This window comes from Heloderma suspectum, chromosome 3 (assembly GCF_057233095.1).
Source record: "Heloderma suspectum isolate Gila_16-S chromosome 3, 16-S_ref, whole genome shotgun sequence".
Lineage (NCBI taxonomy): Eukaryota > Metazoa > Chordata > Lepidosauria > Squamata > Helodermatidae > Heloderma > Heloderma suspectum.
In genome coordinates this window covers 92,903,266-92,923,797 of record NC_139460.1, presented here as the reverse complement: position 1 = coordinate 92,923,797, position 20,532 = coordinate 92,903,266, and the positions used below count along the sequence as shown (strand labels likewise).

Below are 20,532 nucleotides of genomic sequence, written 5' to 3'. Positions count from 1 at the left end.
TCTAAAAGATCCTTTGAACTAGGAACTGCAAGGTAACCAGTGCACACTAAGCAGTTTTAAAAGAAAACACAAATATGCAAATGAACTGTGACCCCTTCTCAATTACTTCTTTGGGCTTTTCTACACAAGGCTGTTAATCTGCTATATCTATTTTCAGTTTTGTTGCAGAATTGAGATCCGAACACTACAGAATGAGTGTTTCCTTTCCTGCTTTTCTGATACATAATCTCTAGGTGGCACTATGGTGTAGCGGAATAGCGCAAATACACAAGTGGAAAAAGCATTTTCTTTCACTTGCACAAATAATACATTTTCCCTGCTTTAAAAAAACTCACTGAAAGTGCTCTTTAAAAATATATGCGAAACTGGAAGGTCACAGTGTCATCTAAAGAACCCATAAACAACCACGAATAGGGAATGACGAGCACACAATAAATGCCTCATGTAGAAAAGTTCTTTGTCTACAATTTGCTTATATGGCTCACACATGTGTAACTTTCTAACTATAATTGTAATATTCTGTAGTCATCCTGATTTAGTGAACAAAATCTCTAAGAAAACTCAGGCAGTCCTGAAAACAACAGATTTGTACAAAATGACTTAAATAAGACTGTATAATTTTCTACTGAAAAGTAGATTTCACTTTTGTGAACTTCAAAATGTTCTTTCTTGGCCACTGATGGCTCTTGGTCTGACTCAGACCAAGGTGAGGGGGTCTGGAAACAAAGTCATATGCAGAACCACTGATAGAGCTCAGTATGCTTAGCCTGAGAAGAGAAGATTAAGGGAAGACATGATAGCAGTCTTCAAATGTCTGAAGGGCTGCCATGCAGAACACAGGACACAGTTGTTCTCTGGTGCTCCAGAGGGCAGGATCAGAACCAATGGGTGGAAATTGCAGGGAAGCAGATTTCAGCTAAATATTAGGAGAAATATCCTAATGGTATGTGCTGTTCGACAATGGAACAGACTATCTCAGGAAGAGGTGGTTCTCCTTCACTGGAGGTGTTGAAGCACAGGCTGTCAGGAATTCTGCAGTGTCTGTCAGGGATGCTGTAGGGATGCTGTAGAAGAACTAGGCACCTGACACTGCAGAGCCTGCATTAAACAGGGATTGGACTAGATGATCTCCAATGTTATCAATTAATGTCCCTTCTAATTGTACAATTCTATGTTTCTAAGGTATGATCCAGCACAGCAGTTCATAGTTCTTATGATTTCACATTGTTCAGAGCTTACTCCTCTTAATACCCATAAACAGTATCTCAAGAGAATAAATATTACACACACACACAATTACCTGTATGATTTGAAAACTGGACGGAGTTCACAGTATCTATTTCAAAGCCCAGAACCTGCAACCAAAGAACAATAATTATAAATGGAATTCTCCTTTGTCATTCAAGGGTAGCAATATATTTCTATGGCGTACCATATATCTAGTATATTGATTATACTGATGGGTAACTAAACAAAACCAAGCTACAATAAAATGCTTCCGCTGAAAAACAAAACAAAGAGATGATAAATAGACTGACAAATAAACTAAAATAGTCAACAAGTTTCACATTTGAAGGAAAATAATATAAATGTCAGCAAAAACAATGTGCTTTGTCCTCACTGACAGTACTGCAGCTGTAATTTAAGGGAAGGAAGAGAGAAAGGGAGAAAAAGGGAGTATGCAATTCTCAGGATTCTGAGGGACTCAAAAAAGAACTACCTTGTGAACAATGAAGGAATATTGTTTAGAGCCAACATTAAGATTCTGGAAGAGTAACAGTGTATAATGTAATAAACAACATCCCTTTCTAGCGTCTGTATTCCGGATTCCACAGAACTATGATGGCACATAGGAAAAATCAATCACTGAAAACAACCAAGCTTAAGGTGCAATGGGGGATATGTGTGAAGTGTATAGGATTAAAATGTGACTGTTGAAACAGCAGCAAGAGAGATAACAGGAAATGTATGTTATCTGATGTTTGAGCCATACTGTGTTTTCAGCCCCTGCAAAAGAAAGTCTTAACATTGCAAATATGACAGAAAAATCTGACATTTAATATATTTGCTCTCAAATCCCTTTTGGTAGGAATAAAATAATCTCCTCAAAGGAAAATCTAGTATATACAGCACAGTGACTCATAGGGAGACAATAGTACTGATGAGAAATAATTGTGTATGATCCATTTTCAGACAATTTGCTGGCAGGTTAATTGAAATTTTTTCCAGTCATGCTGTCCACTGGGTGGGGGGGTGTCTTTTCCTTGGTATGACAGAGTAAACCCTTCATGTAAATTAAAGCCACATGACTGGTCTGTGCCAGAAATACGACTGCTGCACATACCCACTCAGATAACATCATCCGAATGCAAGATCTCTGTTCCATCACCTGAGGAAGCATACGGATTGGAGGAATCTGCCACCCACAACCAATGAAACAACTGGCTTTTTGGTTCTTTGCTGCTAAAGTTCTACTAGCCTTTAAGATATAAACTGTCTCAGAGCCCACATACCACTCCTCTGACTGGCACTCACAAAGCCAGCTGTGTGAATGTGGCTGGCACAGAGATTCCCACACAGGTTCAGATAACGCATCTATGGTAGGGAATAGCTTCAGACAGTGGCTCCCCCCATCTCCATTAAAAAGACATATGTATACTTCTCAGCAAAGAAACATCAAAGGAACTGTCAAACACAGAACCATAAAGCTGGGAGAGAATGTACCACAATTGGTGTACTAGTTAAGATGGTAATCAAGATGAGACTACTGCAGCCTTTCCCAACCTGGTGCTCTCCAGGTGTGTTGGACTGCAATTTCTATAATTCTTAATGGTGGGGAATGATGGCAATTGCAATCCAGTACATCTGGAGCACATCAGGCTGGAGAAGCCTGGACTCTTGTCATGTGTTTGAAGTCTGAAGACTATTTGGAAACTTCAGTTGATACAAAATAAGGCACCTGGTTGGCACTAGCTGCAGGTAACGTATCTCACCAGTGTTAAAAACAGCTCCACTGGCTTCCTGTTTGTTTCAGGGCGCTATTCAAAGTGCTGGTTTTAACCTTTAAAGTCCTTTATGGCTTGAGACCTGAATATTGGAAAGACCACCTCCTCCCACATGAACCTGACTGAGCATTAAGGGGCCCTTTTCCAGGTGGCAACCCAGGTGGGTCTTTCCAGTGCAGAGCCCCATTTATGAAATACCATCGCCAGAGAGGTCCCTGTCACCTTTGTCGTTAAGCTTTAAGAACCAGCTTAAGTCCTTTTTTAATTGGGTCAAACTCGGGGGTGGGCAAATTGTGGCCTTCCGGATCATATTTCAGCCTACAACCCCATCATCCCTCACCACTAGCTATACTGGCTAGGGCTGATGGGAGGGCAAGCTGTCCACCCCTGGCTAACTACACGTTATGTTAATGACACGATTAGCAATTCCATCAAAGTTTTAAAAAAATTAAATATCACATGGGGGTTGCGGGGAGGACTTTCCTCAGGAATGCAACGTGTGGAGAGAAAAGGTTTAAGTCTTCCCAATCCAGCTGTGGTATCCATGAAAATCCGCCCCCGCCCTCCCAAGACAGTTAACCTTAGGAAGAACTCCCATTGGCAGGAATGGAGCTTTCCACCTAATAGTAATTGCTGGGGGGGGAGGGTAGATTTACAGGGATACTTCAGCTAGGAGAAAGAACACTTAAACCTCTTCTCCCCACATGCTGCATTCCTGAGGACAATTGCACCCCCCATGCCCGATATTTAATTAAAAAAATTAAACCTGATTGCTAATCACATCATTAATATAACGTGCAGTTAATGAACAGTGATTCTGCTTTTATCTGCTGATATAGCAGCATAGGTTCTTTTATCTGCTGCTGTATTTCTGGTTTTTCTTACTTTTGCTCCCTGACGTTGTTTTTAATTATGTGCTGCTGTTTGATTTGACCTCTAACTATTATTGTATTTTAAGAGAGCAATCTTAACTGGGTTTGTGGAGGGACCAAAGTGGCAGGTTCTCTGCCACTTCCAAAGCCAGGTCAGCTTACACCAACCAGGGCAGGAGATGTGGGGGCAGTTTAGCTGGCGGATCTTACTTTTTTGAAATCCTGTCCCCCTTGAAATCACTTGGGGGAGGGAATTAGCTACACCAGCTCCAAGCTATCTTGCACAGTGCTCTGGGTATTTTTACTAGAAGAGAGGGATATAAATACACTGTTCTTCTCATTGTTGTTATCAACAACAACAACAACAACAACAACAACAACATTTAGATAAAGCTCCAGTTTCAAAGACTGAATCAACCAATACTAAGCCACCCAAATGCTTCCTCCTGATTCTACGTTTAGGGTGAGGTAGCTCTTTCCCTCAGCTGCAGGGCATCTGCCAAGAAGTGCTTCACCATGGCAGTAATTCCACATGGTGAATATTTATATATCTAGTGATAACAAGTCCCAATCATGTGTGCAAGAAACAAAGGAAGTGGATTATACACAAAGGCTACAATCCAGAGAAAATCAGTCATGCTTAATATTGATTCCAATTGTTATATGTACAATTATATTTCTCTAGATAAACTTTCCCAACTGATTTTAATTAAATCTTGTAATATTAAAAATTACTGATATTAATCATTTTTTAAAGTTCCATGTTTTTTCAACTTTAATATAACTCCTCTGCTTGTAACCTCTAATACTGAGCAATTATAATAACACAAGTCAGCTAAATGACTGGGTGGAATGACCTAATAATTATGAAAGCAGATCCATATGGTCACTTCTCACAGTTTAATTGAAGAAGAAAGAAGTCAAGCTGGTAATCATTTGTCACGGTTCACTAAAGCAGGCAGTAGCTAAAGCTATAAGGCCGCATCAAAATCACTACTGATTGCCTCATAGGCTCTTGCAATATGATGAATGCCCTTTAGCCAGGCATTGAACATTTCACTTGTTATACACTACACACTCACAACTTTATGCACTTTTGAAGTCAATGTGCTCCAAGCAGTAAAGAAAGATGTGTGTGCTTTATATAATTTCATGCAAGCTGCTTTTCTTCAATGGCTATTTGGAAGTCACCCAGTCTATATATCTACATCTTCAACTTGAAGTAGAAATGCAGAAAGTACTGGGGAAATAATTACAGAGCTCAAACTCTAAAGAATCCTAAAAGACAGAACATTTCCATAGTAGCAAGTCAAATTCCATCTTCATCTTAAAGACAAGATGTCACCATCAAGGCAAAAACGTCTACTTTGTACTGAATTATTGTTTTGATTAAATAGTCATTAGAAACAAGAAGGCATTTCCACCATTTCTAACAGATACAGATACCCAAACAACTAAGCCACAGCATTTACTGGTTGTACAACAGCAAGTTTAAATTGCCTCATATATCGGTGTCTGATGCAATCCAAAAAGCTTGTAGCTAAAAAACAAGCCTAAACTGGAGTCCAATTTTGTACAAGCCAGAATTCAGCCCCCCTACACCAATCCTGTGCATGAGTGAAAAGCATTTCTGGATGTTATGCGCAGTTGCATTATGAACCAAGTATCATCAGTCTCCCAGCATTGTTATTTGTAACTAGTCAATTCCATACCCAGGACAGGATCCAATTCTTCTCTCCTCCCTTCATCAGACAAATTCAAAGAGACAATCCTATCTTTTGGGAAGTTGGATGAGTTAAAAAAACAGAGCAAGAGTTATCCCTGTATTGACCTCTTTGGGGAGAGGTGAATCAAGAATATTGGTGCACTTTTTGATAGATATATCAGCTGCTTACTGCTCTGTATTGAGTCAGCTCAAAGCTATGGCGCAAAACGAAAAACCCACACACCAAAAACTGCCAGACAGATCAAATTAATAACCTGCTTTTTAAATCCACTGCATACTTTAATTTCAGCTGCTTGGTCTCTTAACAGAAATAGCAGGTTGTAAGACAGAGTAACATTTGATTGCATTGCTGGATCATGACCCAGTTCCTCTACTATAACATCCCAAAGTACTAAAAAGTGTTCCAACAGATTTCACCACATTAATAGTTGTACTTAAAAGGATGCATTTGGACAAATATGTCTGTCTTTAGGATATCAGGATGGCAGTTTTGAGTGTAATCCTATGCATATTTAGACAGAAAAAAATCCTACAACTCCCAGTATTCTCCAGCCAACCATGCTGGGAGCTGTAGGACTTTTTTCTGTCCAAACACGCATAGAAGTGTGCCCTTAGTTCTTAAATGCCTGACAGAAACTGCAGAATTCAATTAAACACAACTCTCTTTTCAGGCTTTCTACATGTCTCTTTTTACTGAAATCACTGTATATTGGATAAGTGTTGTCCTGCAGGCAGAAAGGGTCTTATTGAAATATTAATGTTTTATAGTAAAGCACATAAACCATTTGAAAGTTATTGTGCTTTAAATGAAACAATAATTTTAGATGTATGATTATTTTCTTTCTTTCTTATTAAGCTGCACATCTCAGTATCCGAAATCATACTTTTTTCAGATTTCCTGTAACTGTCAAGTAGGATTAATGAGATTGTCAGATTCTTTGAGTCACACATCTACGCAGACAGTATTTCTTCCATCTATATCCCATTATTCCACAACCAGCTCTGGTTACCACCCTGAAGGGTGGGATGATGACTGCTCATATGCAAATTAATTCATTTAAAATGTATGAAAAATAAGTCTTCATTTCTCTGCAGAGGCAGAACTGGAAACTTTTAAAAAGCTGAGGGCAAAATTAAATCCCTGTCAGGACACTCTGACCAGGTACCACCCTGAAGGTAGCAAAAAGAAAAGAAAAAAGATTTGTGTTGGCTGCAAAAGGCAGCAAGAGTGTTCCCCCATCCATTAATGCTTTATTTCGCTGTCTGCCAACACTGGCAGAGACTAGGGAAGAACCCAGAAGACACCTATATCAACCTTGCATGGTACATAAACTTAAAGCAGTTGCCACTTAGAATACAATCCAAAACAAACAGGGTTTTAAAAACTTCTTAAAAATTAAATCACATCTCTACACTGAAAATAACTTAATCAAAGTAAGTCACTGAAACAATTCTGTTATGTTTGCCATTGTTGTAACTAGTCTAATACTAATGACAACTGCATACAAATTAAACACTGCCATATTTTCCTTCCTTTTAATCTACAGCAATTAATTTTGATACAAGTTGTTCCCAGTCTGTGTTACAAGTCTATTTAGTGGAACATCAAATAGTAATGGAGGCAAAGAATAAGAGTAAAAAGAAGTAACTTGTTGTTTTTGAAATAGTTTTAAAAAGAAAGCCACTCCAGCCAGAACAAGTCAAAGGCATCATTTTAGCATTTGAAGAAAGACATCAAATTTAATATGTTTATAGACATATAACTTCCCAACTTTGTTCTAGTAAGAAAAGTCCACATGGTGGTGGGCATTACATCTTGCTTTAAGCAAAGAGCCAAATTCTTGTCCTCCTTTGAACTTGGATTAATTTCAAAGAGGTTGTGCAAGTTCACAGGAGGGGAGAATTTGGCTAGCAAGGACTTCTGATCTGTATCACTTGAGGACAAACTCGCCCAGAAGAAATATGCAAACTGTATCTGAATCTGAAATGTCTGCTTCTCGCCTGTACGTGTTTCCCTTCAGATGTTACAGAGGAAGCATGAAAATGAGAAGCATCTGCTTGTTGGTGCAGTAGATTATGGGTTATGCTGTGGAGGGAAAGTAGCGGGAAATTAGGATTTGGGATACTGAGGGTCTCTAGTTTGGCTTAGATATTGCGGCGGGGCATGACTCATTTTGGGAAATCCTGTCTGCAGGGAAAGAAGAATAAGTCAGACAATACTTTACACACTTGTTAAACTGTGTTCATCTCGGATAAAACCTGCTTTAGAAGCCAGAGTAACTGTAGAGCAGAACATAAAGGAAAGCATAGGTCAACCAGTCACATGTTGATCCTACCCAACTTGGCATCTCCGTTCTCTTATTATTTAACACAGCACATCAAGCTGATATAATGGGATGACATGGTTTAGCCATATTTGAAAGACTATAGCGAAGCACCAAAAACTCATTAAGATTTTGGAGATATATTGCCTGGGTAATAACACATTACAGTGGATAGCCAATTGTCTTACAGATAAGAAACAAAGCAACAATAATGTATCACACTGGGAAGAGGTATTGAGCTAGCTATTTCAGAGCTTAATAGTGGAAAGAGTGCTGATTCATGTATAGCATTATGACCTTAAAGAGGCTGCATTTGTCCAAAGCAGCAGTCCAGATTTAACTCTCAACAGGAATTTGTTTAACTTTATATAGTTAGGAGAAAGCAGATGTGGCCCAAATGAAGGTTGTAGTGTTTTAATCCGTAACTTGGCATGAAAACAAAGGATAAAGGGCTGGTATCAATGGCCTGTATCCAATGAACTGTACAACTAGTTCCATGGGCCTAACAAGTTCAGACTTGTTTTTTCTTGAACAGTGTGTCCTCCTCACACAACACAATGATTTTAAAATGAAGAGTTTCAGAACAGTTTGTGATTAGACTGTGGGCATGCTGTTCAAAGAAAAAAAGGATTTATGTTCCTAATCTTACATTTTCTGGCAGTGGAGTTCACGATGTCAGTCACTCAGCTACACTGCTGACTACAATGTCCTAGAAACTCCTGGGGAAACTGTGTGCATCCATTTTTCATTTTGAAAATACATTGGAGCGACCAGCCCTTTCTCCCTCACCTTCAAGCAACAAAACTTTGAACCTCAATCACTGAGTTTCAAAAATGAAGCCTGTTCCATGCAGTCAGAGAGAGATGAGCAACACCTCTGATGAGAAACAACTGCCCTATCCCCAGTTGTCACGCTGGAAAGGTGAAGAATCAGCAGTGGTTGCACCCACGAGGCCAGGCTGGCAGAGGAACTGACCCACCTTTTCCTATCCCTCCCCCATCAATGTGACTCTTCTAGCAGGGAGGGGGGATGAAGATACTGATCAGAATTATATGAGTTTTTTTGGAAAGCATTTAAAAATGTTCCTGTTGATTGTTTAAAATTGTTTTAGATATATGTGTGTCTCTCTGTGTGCTATTTGTTCATATGTTTGTTTGTAAATGGTTTTTATAATATATTTCTAAGGTTTTTAATCTTTGTAAACTACCCACAGAGCTTCAACTATTGGGTAGTACAGAAATGTAATAAATGAATGACTGAATGAGAAAAAGTAATTTAGTTTACACATTCTGAAAACAACTAAAATGTATACGTAGAAGTTTGGTACAAAAGACCACAGTTCTCATAAGGCAGTATTCTGTATTGCAGCATAGTTGTACTGTGCTGACAGGTACAAAGTCCGAGGCTAGCATGTACTTGTAGTTCTGAATTCTGGGGCATGTTCCTAGACCCACATTTGAATCAACGATGCTGTTATTGAAGCAGCAGATGTTCCTCCTACTGCAATCAGAAATGTGTTACTATAGGCATCTAACTGTGAGAAAACAAATATGTCACACTCTAGTCACAAGTGTTTGGTCTCAATTAAAAAAATAAACAGATGACTGTTTTGTGAAGTGCAATGCTTTATTTATTTACATATGATTAAGGAGCAACAAGGTACTTCAGCAAGACCAGATGAGATTGACTCCAGCATCCCAACAACAATAAAGGGCAGCAGAGTCATGAAATCATAGAATCAGATGTGCCCTTTTAGGGCATCTAGGCCAACCCTCCAGAAAATCCCAAACTAGAGCATCTCCAACAGATGGCTGTCTAGCTTTTGCTTCAAGAGCTCCAGAGAGAGCAAACACCTCCACCCTTCATTGAAGTCAGAGGTGTTGAATTCCATTTCAGGGAAGCTCTTGGGGACCGCAATTCAGTGGTGGGACAAAGCAAAAAGGTGGAAGCAAAAATACCAGCATATTTAAGCCTCAACCTCTTACTGCCAGTAACTAAGCCTTAGAAGAGGCATTCCAACCTTTAAGAATGGGGGAAAAACTGCACAAAAGCTGGGAAACCACCAAATGATCAGTGGTCAGGGAAAGGGGTGTGGGGGAATGGGAAGGGGCATGGCCGTCTGGGGAACCAGACTGGTACCCCAAGTGGGCCAGATTTAGCTCCCAGGCCTGAGGTTCTCTACCCCCAATTGAAGTAATTGATTAAAATGTTGAAGAGTATCACATCCAGGACAGAGGACTGATGCACTGCACTTGAAATACCTGCAGTTTGATGAGGAGCCACTGATGAGTACTCTTTGAGTACCGTTTTCCAAACTGGTGTGAATCCACCTGAAGGTATTATCATCTAATCCACATTTAACCAGTTTGCTAACCAAAATATCACCGGGAATATTGTCAAATACTTTGCTGAAATCAAGTAAATTACATCCGCAGCATTTCCACAATCCACTAATCTCGTATTTTGACAAATCCATGCTGGCTTCTACTAATCACTGCATTGTTATCAAGACACTTCTTGTTGTTGTTTATTCGCTCAGTCGCTTCCGACTCTTCGTGACTTCATGGACCATCCCACGCCAGAGCTTCCTGTCGGCCGTCGCCACCCCCAGCTCCCCCAAGGTCGAGTCCGTCACCTCCAGAATATCATCCATCCATCTTGCCCTTGGTCGGCCCCTCTTCCTTTTGCCTTCCACTTTCCCTAGACACTTTCAAGACACTTAACAGACTGCTTTATAAATTAGTTCTAGCATATGATTGCAGCCTAACAGCACAATCCTATACATGTATACTCTGAAATAAGATGTACTGCATTCAATGGGACTTATTCCCAGTTAAATTATGGATTTGCAGCCTTAAGAGTGCTATCCTATGGTCACTTGACAGCCTCCCAATGGCCACAGGATTTTTCAAAAAACCCTCAAAGGCCTCAGTCTTTCTGCCACAGGTACTCAGCTGGAATTATTAGGTACATAAATCTGCCCTCAAAACATTTGATATTTCCTTGCTAGGGATTTCATATGTGGACTCCCTAAACGTAGGTGCTGTACAAGAGGAGACTACTTTCCTTCTTTGTAATTTCATTTGCTTGGTGCAAACTGCATGACCTGACTTGAACATATTTGTCTACTACACAGAGCAAAGCATATGCTTAACTCTCTCCAAGTGAAATTGTACTGCTTAGTGCTGGCTGGATTTTAGACAGAGATTTTAGCCTTACATTTTGTTCAAAAGGAAATTTGCTTTCAAATGGCTTCTAATTATCTGAGGTCTAACTGCATGATAATGGATATTGACAGCTGTAATAATTAAACCAAATTCAAAAGAATTTATTTCCTTTTTTAAAAAGAAAGCTCCTCTTTATGCAAAAGGCAATAAATAATGTCTTCTTAGCCTCAAGAGGCTGAAAAATAACACACTAAGATTTTAACCCAGTCTTCATTTTATATCACCTCCCTAATGGCTAATAATCCCAGAGGTATCATTCAATGACTCACTCTCTTTCCCTCTTGTTGCTCTGTGAAGTATTTTCTTAAGCATCATCTACAACAACTTCCCTCATCCTGCAATGTGCAGTTTTTTGCCACAGATAACTTGAACAAATAACCCTTCTGCGTCTGTGGATGATGTACACAGCAAATGGTTCCTTTCAGTTTCACATCAAGTGATTTTGAAATAAACTCAGCTAACAGTGTAACAAGAGTTTTAGCGCTGTTGCTTTGCTTCACCTATCACTATTTGGGAAGCACATTGTGCAGTTATATGTGGGGCACAGTGCCTTCCCCAGGAATTCAAATAATGGAGGCAGGAGACATTTAAGGGGGTGAGGGTGGAGACTTTTTGCCTTTGGAGTCAGGCATGTTTCAAAGCTGATGTACTGCACCACACAGACTCAATAAACTCTGCCTTCCAAACAAGCCAGTTTTATTCAAACAAAGACTTTCCACTGAGCTCTCTCAAGCTGTGGCCTCTCACTCCTCAAGCCAAAAGCAGTGGGTGTTGCCTTCAACCACTTCCTGATTCCCTTCCAGGAAGCACAACCCACTCAGGCCGAATCCAGTATTTCTTTCATATCGTTACATCCCTTCTCTTTTGAGAAAGAAAAAGAAAGAAAAATAAACTGGAACTTTACACATAAGTCTTTCAGGTGTTTTTGTTGTTGTTCAGTCGTTAAGTTGTGTCTGACTCTTCGTGACCCCACGGACCATAGCACGCCAGGCCTTCCTGTCCTCCGCTCTCTCCCAGAGTGTGCTTAAGTTCATATTCGTTGCATCGGTGATGCTATCTAGCCATCTCATCCTCGGCCGTCCTCTTCTCCTTTTGCCTTCAGTCTTTCCCAGCATCAGGTGTACAGGTCTCTTAATAATTTGCCCACTTCAAGTGTGTCTGGGTTCAGTGAATGACATCCTTCAGCTGCCATCTTTTATTCTGGTCCTCTCTAGACTCAGGTTGTGCCCTTGCTGCTGTCTGATAACTAGTCTATCTCCCCCAAAATTGAAAAATAATCTACAATGATCATGTTTTCCTTGTCAGCCCAGCTAAACAAATTCACACCTACTTTTGCCCAAGGTCTCTCTGGAATATCATGCTGTAATAGTGTTTCTTTGAGTTGGCAGTCTTCCCAGGATCTGCACACTTCACATTTCCCCATGAATATCTTCAGTTGCTCATTCACTCCTAACCAGTAGACTGCTTTCCTGGCCTGTCATAGACATCTTTCAATTCCCATATGTGATGAATGCACTCTGTGTATGATTTCTGTCCGAAGGGCTTCTGGTATAACTGCTCTTTCTCCCTGATAGATGATGTGATTTTGTACATGAAGTTCATCCCATATCTGGAGGAATGGTGATATTTCTCATGGTACATTATCTATAGTTTCTGGCCAACCCTGTAATATCATGACTTTTAGTCTCTGGAGGATGTTGTCTTTCTCTGTCGCCAATCTGTTTCAGTCTTTCCTCAGATATGGGTAAGCACTGTACCATATTTATGGTTTCTGCTTCTACTGATCCCTCCCTGGCAGTTTCTGGTAGGTATGCGCCTGACTCAGGGTATCTGCTAACACTAGGTTTCTGCCAGGGCAGTAGTTGATTTGTATATCATACTACTGCAGATAGCATCATTATGCACTGTAGATGCTTTGGTACACTGACTAAGGGTTTTTTTCCATATATTTTCCAAAGGCTTATGGTCAGCCTGGACATCTACTCTACACCCATATGTGTACTGGTGAAATTTCTCCATTCCAAAAAGTATTGCAAGTAGTTATTTTTCTATTTGGGCATTTAGCCCTTTTCTGTTTCTGATAAGGCTCTGCTTGCAAATGTAACTGGCTGTCCTACTTGCAGCATGGTAGTTCCTATATCTGTTTCTGATTCATCACACTGAACCATTAATAGCTCTTCTGGGTTGGAATACTTCAAGATGGGGGCTGTTGCAATCATCTCCTTTACCTTTTGGAAAGTATCTTCATGTGCTACATCTACTCCCAGAGTGGATCTCGATGTGTCAACTACCTCAGGATATTACAGTTCTCTGAGAGGTGTTTATGCAACTTAGCAAAATGGTTGTTCATTCCCAGAAATCTCTAGACTTCACTGATATCTTGGGGTCTTGGCATGTCGAATAGCTCTTACTTTGGGGGGATCTACCTTCAGGCCCACTGAAGTCAGTAAATGGTCAATATATGGTATTTCTGTGATCCTCATTCCGAGTTTGTCCCTATTCAGTTTCATAGAATCATAGAATAGTAGGGTTGGAAGGGGCCTACAAGGCCATCGAGTCCAACCCCCTGCTCAGTGCAGGAATCCAAGTCATAGCATCCCTGACACTTGGCTGTCCAGCCTTGTCTTGAATGCCTCCAGTGTGGGAGAGCCCACCACCTCCCTAGGTAATTGGTTCCATTGTCGTATTGCTCTAACAGTCAGGAAGCTTTTCCTGATGTTCAGCCGGAATCTGGCTTCCTGTAACTTGAGCCCATTATTCCGTGTCCTGCACTCTGGGATGATCAAGAAGAGATCCTGGCCTTCCTCTCTGTGACAACCTTTCAAGGACTTGAAGAGCGCTACCATATCTCCCCTCAGTCTTCTCTTCTCAAGGATAAACATGCCCAGTTCTTTCAGTCTCTCCTCATAGGGCTTTGTTTCCAGTCCCCTGATCATCTTTGTTGCCCTCCTCTGAATCCTCTCCAGTTTGTCTGCATCCTTCTTCAAGTGTGGTGCCCAGGCCTGGACACAGTACTCCAGATGAGGCCTAACCAGTGCTGAGTACAGGGGAACTAGTACTTCCCAGGATTTGGAAGCTATGCTTCTATTAATGCAGCCCAAAAGAGCATTGGCCTTTTTTGCAGACACATCACATTGTTGGCTCATATTCAGCTTGTGATCGACATCACAATTCCAAGATCGTTCTCGCTTGTAGTGTTGTTGAGCCAACACGTATCCCCCATCTTGTAACTGTGCATTTGGTTTCTTTTTCCTAGGTGCAGAACTTGGCATTTATCCCTATTAAATGTCACTCTGCTGTTTTCTGCCCAGCGCTCCAGTCTTTCCAGATCACTTTGAATTTTGTTTCTGTCTTCCAAAGTATTAGCTATCCCGCCCAATTTTGTGTCATCTGCAAATCTGATCAGCATTCCCTGCACCTCCTCCTCCAAGTCATTAATAACAATGTTGAAGAGCACTGGGCCCAGGACTGAGCCCTGCGGTACCCCACTCGTTACCTCTCCCCAGTTTGAGAAGGTCCCATTGATAAGCACTCTTTGAGTCCGATTCTATAGCTAACTGTGGATCCACCGGATCGTTGTTTCATCTAACCCACTTTGAGCTAGTTTGCTCATCAGGATATCATGGGGCACTTTGTCAAAAGCTTTGCTGAAGTCGAGGTATATGATGTCTACAGCATTCCCACGGTCCACAAGGGAGGGTACTTGATCAAAAACTGAGATCAGATTTGTCTGGCAGGACTTGTTCTTGACAAATCCATGTTGGCTTTGAGTAATCACTGCATTGTTTTCAAGGTGCTTCCAGATGGATTGCTTTATCATCTGCTCCAGAATTTTCCCAAGGATTGATGTCAGACTGACTGGTCTGTAGTTCCCAGGTTCCTCCTTTTTACGCTTTTTGAAGATAGGGACAACATTAGCCCTCCTCCAGTCATCTGGCACTTCCCACGTCCTCCATGATTTCTCAAAGAGAATAGACAGTGGTTCTGAGAGTTCTTCTGCCAGTTCCTTTATTACTCTAAGATGCAGTTCATCTGGCCCTGGAGATTTGAACTCATTCAAAGTAATGAGGTGTTCCTTGACCATATGCCTGTCGATCTCAAGCTGCAATCCTGCCCCTTCAGCCTGTACTTCGCCTTTGCCGGGGGGGGTCATAGACGCTCTTTTGGGAGAAGACTGAGCCAAAGTAGGGATTGAGCACCTCTGCCTTTTCTTTGTCATCTGTTATCGTTTTGCCATCCTTATTTAATAGCTGAACAACCATTTCTTTCCTCTGCCTTTTACTATGCACGTAGCTGAAGAAAGCCTTTTTGTTGTTTTTAGCATCCCTTGCTAACCTCAGCTCATTCTCAGCTTCAGCCTTCCTGACGCCATCCCTGCAATTCTGTGCCACCTGCCTGTACTCTTCCTTTGTTACTTGGCCTTCTTTCCACTTTCTATATGTGTCCTTTTTTGTTTTCAGGTCATCCCTAAGCTTTTTGTGAAGCCACATTGGCTTCTTCTGTTGTCTTCCACCTTTTCTTCTTGTTGGAATTGTTTGTGATTGTGCCTTGAGAATTTCCTTTTTTAAAAGCTCCCACCCATCTTGGACTCCTTTTCTCGTTAGTGTTGTTTGCCATGGGACCTTACTGATCATTGTTCTGAGTTTATTAAAATCAGCTTTCCTAAAATCCAGGGTACGTGTTTCACTACGTTTGGCTTTTGCTTCCCTTAGAACCAAGAACTCAAGTACAACATGGTCGCTTTCCCCCAGAGTTCCTGTAACTGCTACTTTATCCACTAAGTCATCTCTGTTGGTTAGGATCAAGTCAAGGATAGCCGATCCTCTAGTTCCTTCCTCTACTTTCTGTAGGAGGAAGTTATCCGCTACACAAGTCAGGAATTTCCTAGAGGGGCCATGTTTTGCAGAATTTGTCTCCCAACAAATATCGGGGAAATTGAAGTCCCCCATTACTACTACATCATGCTTCCTTAAAACACTGGCTATTTGCTTTTCAAAAGTTTCATCCTCATCTTCTCCTTGATTGGGTGGCCGGTAGTACACTCCCACCACCAGGTTCCTTTTATTCTTTGCTCCATTTATTTTGATCCAGATGCTCTCGCTGGGGCTACCAAGCTCATCCTCCTGTATTTCTGTGCAGATATGTATTTTTCACATACAGTGCAATCCCACCTCCCTTTCTGTTCCTCTTGTTCTTTTTGAACAAGTTATATCCTTCAATTGCTGTATTCCAGTCATGAGAGTCATCCCACCAAATCTCAGTTATACCTATCAAGTCATAATTTCCCTCCTGTATTAAGAATTCAAGTTTGTTCTGTTTGTTTCCCATACTCTGGGCATTAGTATATAGACATCGAAGACCATGTGCTTCATAGTCTGGCTTTCTTCCTACATGTGTCTGAAGACTAATATTGGGCGCTATCAGAGCTGTTCTCTCCGTTGCAGTGCATGCACCTATGTCCATTGTTACCCCCAACATTACATCTCCCTTCCCCGTAGGATTCAGTTTAAAGCCCTCCTGATGAAGTTCTTCATGCTGTGGCCAAACACATTCTTCCCATCCTTTGTGAGGTGCAACCTGTCCCTTGCCAACAGCCCATCTTTGAGGAAGTATAGCCTGTGGTCCCAGAATCCAAATCTCTCTCGTCAGCACCACCTTCGTAGCCAGTCATTCACCCGGAGTATTTTTCGTTCCCTTTCTATCCCTCTTCTAACTACTGGAAGGATGGATGAGAAAACTATCTGGGCCCCAAAGTTCTTGAGTTTCCTTCCCAAAGCTTCAAAGTCTGACGTGATTTCTTTGTAGCTCCGCTTAGCGGTATCATTTGTTCCCACATGGATGAGAAGAAAGGGCTATCTGTCAGTAAGCTTTATGAGTGCAGGCAACCTTTCAGTCACGTCTCTAATCCATCCTCCTGGGAGACAACATACCTGGCGAGTCCACGGGTCTTTGCGACATACTTGGGTCTCGATCCCATGCAGCAAGGAATCTCCCACTACTACCACTCTTCTCTTCTTGTTGTTGTAGGCCTGGATTTCATCGCCTCTGTTTGACTGACCTTCAGCCTCTTGCTCACTCTCACGTAGGTTCCCCTGTGATTCTTCCTCTGCAGGCTGTCCTCCAGTCTCATCCGCAAGTACCTGGAATCGGTTCCATAGCTTCACTGCTTCCACTGGTGCAGAGTGGCGTCTAGTTCTTCTTCTCCTAACTGTCACCCTTTTCCAAGGAGCATCCTCTACTCCATTTTTCTTCACCTCAGCATTTCCCATTGTCTCATCTTGCTGTTGCTCTTCAAGCTTCTGGTCTTCCCCTTGCTGATGTAGTTCCCCCATTCCGTCCAAGAACTCTTCGTGTTCTCTTATTCCCCGGAGGGTCAATAGTCGCCGCTCCAGTCCATTTACTTTTTCTTCCAGCAGCGTGATCAACTTGCACTTGTTGCAGGTGTAGGCCATGTTGTTCTCAGGCAAGAAAACAAACACTGCACACACCTTGCAGGTCACCACCACTGGAGAGTCCTGTCCTTCCATTGCCTCTTTTCCCTTTTTGTGTCTAGCTTTGTGATTGTTCTAGACTAGCCTGTGCCTGCTCCTCTACTCAGTAGAAGTTAAAAGCAGAGTCCCACTGGTGTGGAAGTGTGTGTTACAAGACAAATAAATGAAAAAAAGTTAGTTAAAAAAATTTTAAAAATGAAAAAATGAAAAAAAAATGAAAAATTTTTTAGGGGCCTCCCCCTTGACCTTCCCTGCCAAACTCCCCTGGCCAACTCATGTTTGCTCCCCGTTTGCTCACTCTGGTCACTCGCTCTCTGGGAGCTTGCTTGCTTCTGTAGTCCCTGGACCAGCTGGAGCCGCTTGCTCTGCTCTGCTCTGCTCAGCTGGGAGGCGGGAAACAGACTGAAGCTTCCCGCCCACTCAGCTGCTGGGAGTACTCAGGCCATACACCCCCAATTCAGTTGGAGCTCTCAGAAGCACCTGGCGAGCTCACAGCCACTCAGAAGGATAAAGGGCAGCCCCCTGGGCTTCCTGCAGCCCACTTACCTCTTAGCCTCTGTCTCCTTTGTCTCCTTTGTCTCTTCTACCTCTGCAACTCCCCTGGCCAACTCCTGTTTGCTCCCCCTGTTTGCTCGCTCTGGTCGCTCGCTCTCCGGGAGCTTGCTTGCTTCTGTAGTCCCTGGACCAGCTGGAGCAGCTTGCTCTGCTCTGCTCAGCTGGGAGGCGGGAAACAGACTGAAGCTTCCCATCCACTCAGCTGCTGGGAGTACTCAGGCCACACACACCCAATTCAGTTGGAGCTTTCATAAGCACCTGGTGAGCTCACAGCCACTCAGAAGGATAAAGGGCAGTCCCCTGGGCTTCCTGCAGCCCACTTACCTCTTAGCCTCTGTCTCCTTTGTCTCCTTTGTCTCTTCTACCACTGTAACTCCCCTGGCCAACTCCTGTTTGCTCCCCCTGTTTGCTCGCTCTGGTCGCTCGCTCTCCGGGAGCTTATTTGCTTCTGTAGTCCCTGGACCAGCTGGAGCAGCTTGCTCTGCTCTGCTCTGCTTAGCTGGGAGGCGGGAAACAGACTGAAGCTTCCCATCCACTCAGCTGCTGGGAGTACTCAGGCCACACACACCCAATTCAGTTGGAGCTTTCATAAGCACCTGGTGAGCTCACAGCCACTCAGAAGGATAAAGGGCAGTCCCCTGGGCTTCCTGCAGCCCACTTACCTCTTAGCCTCTGTCTCCTTTGTCTCCTTTGTCTCTTCTACCACTGTAACTCCCCTGGCCAACTCCTGTTTGCTCCCCCTGTTTGCTCGCTCTGGTCGCTCGCTCTCCGGGAGCTTATTTGCTTCTGTAGTCCCTGGACCAGCTGGAGCAGCTTGCTCTGCTCTGCTCTGCTTAGCTGGGAGGCGGGAAACAGACTGAAGCTTCCCATCCACTCAGCTGCTGGGAGTACTCAGGCCACACACACCCAATTCAGTTGGAGCTCTCATAAGCACCTGGTGAGCTCACAGCCACTCAGAAGGATAAAGGGCAGTCCCCTGGGCTTCCTGCAGCCCACTTACCTCTTAGCCTCTGTCTCCTTTGTCTCCTTTGTCTCTTCTACCACTGTAACTCCCCTGGCCAACTCCTGTTTGCTCCCCCTGTTCGCTCGCTCTGGTCGCTTGCTCTCTGGGAGCTTGCTTGCTTCTGTAGTCCCTAGACCAGCTGGTGCACCTTGCTCTGCTCTGCTCAGCTGGGAGGTGGGAAACAGACAGTTTGATAATCCTTTCTCTGCATCTTTTCAGAAATGCGATTAATTTATGATCATGGTCCTGCTGTGCTTGCTGTAGGAAGTACATCGTCAGCTATTGCCAAAATTCCTTCCAGACCCTCCAAGGATTGTGTCAATCTCTTCTGAAATACCGCAGGGGCAGGAATGATGCCCATTGGCATTCTTAGCCAACAATACCCCCCAAAGCGTGTGGTGAATGTTGTCAAATAGCTAGGTTCTTCATCCAGCTCAATATGCCAGAATCTATTTTTGACATCACAGATGGAGAATAGTCTTGCTTCAGACAGGTCTGGCAATATATCTTCAATAGTGGGCATTGGAAAATGACTTCTTCTCAGTGCTCTATTTGAAGGCTTTGGATCTATGCATATTCTGAATTTCCCTGGTTTTTGGATCACCATCAGACTGCTTATCCAGTCTGTACTTTTCTCTACTGGTTGAATAAGTCCCCACAGTTGCAGACTTCTCAACTCTTCTTTCAGAGGCTATACTAAATCTACTGGTACTTTCCTCTTGGGTAACTTAACTGGCTTCACACTTGTATCAATCTCTAGTCTGTAAACTCCATCTAGCTGTCCATCTCCCTCAAGCACATCCCTGAATTCCCTCTGAATCCTTTCTTGATTCCAGCTTCAATGGAATTTTCCATCACTCCACTATCCACTGTCAAGATGTTCTAGAATTATACTTTAATTGCCTGAACCACCTTAAGGCCTACTATTCTCTGGTCATCTACAACCACCAACTCTAGCCTATGTTTCTTGATTGTCCTTGCATTTTCCCACTGATGTATTATGATTATACATTTTTAAAAGCGGATTCGTCTCTTCCAATGGAATACTGGGATTCACTAGGTGGATGGGGATAATACTGCAATTGGCACCACAGTCTAATTGAAATGGGTATGCTTTATACCCCAGGCACATGGATGCATACAATTGTTTATGTTGTCATGTTGGCTTTTTCTGCAGTGTGTTTATTACTTGATCTGTTACCCACAGAACGTCTTCACCTTCACTGTCACTCTCCATATTTACAGTGTGCACTTTAGCTTTGGGCTTTTTCTGCTTTGATAGACATATGGCTGCATAGTGGTTAGGTTTGTGACAATTGTGGCATTTCT

General features: G+C 42.5%; 1 protein-coding gene across 3 annotated transcripts in view; it reads right to left on the bottom strand.

Moving 5' to 3' along the window:
* PDXK (pyridoxal kinase) overlaps positions 1–20,532 on the bottom strand; it is a 76,938-nt gene that overhangs the window by 44,793 nt on the left and 11,613 nt on the right. For 2 of the 3 annotated variants that reach the window (XM_084843857.1, XM_084843856.1), the window contains exon 2: positions 1,301–1,355. The exons of the other annotated variant lie outside the window; for it this stretch is intronic. In XM_084843857.1, coding sequence (XP_084699983.1) covers positions 1,301–1,355 — 55 coding nt within the window. The remainder of the gene's footprint in view (positions 1–1,300; positions 1,356–20,532) is intronic. 3 annotated transcript variants of the gene reach the window in all.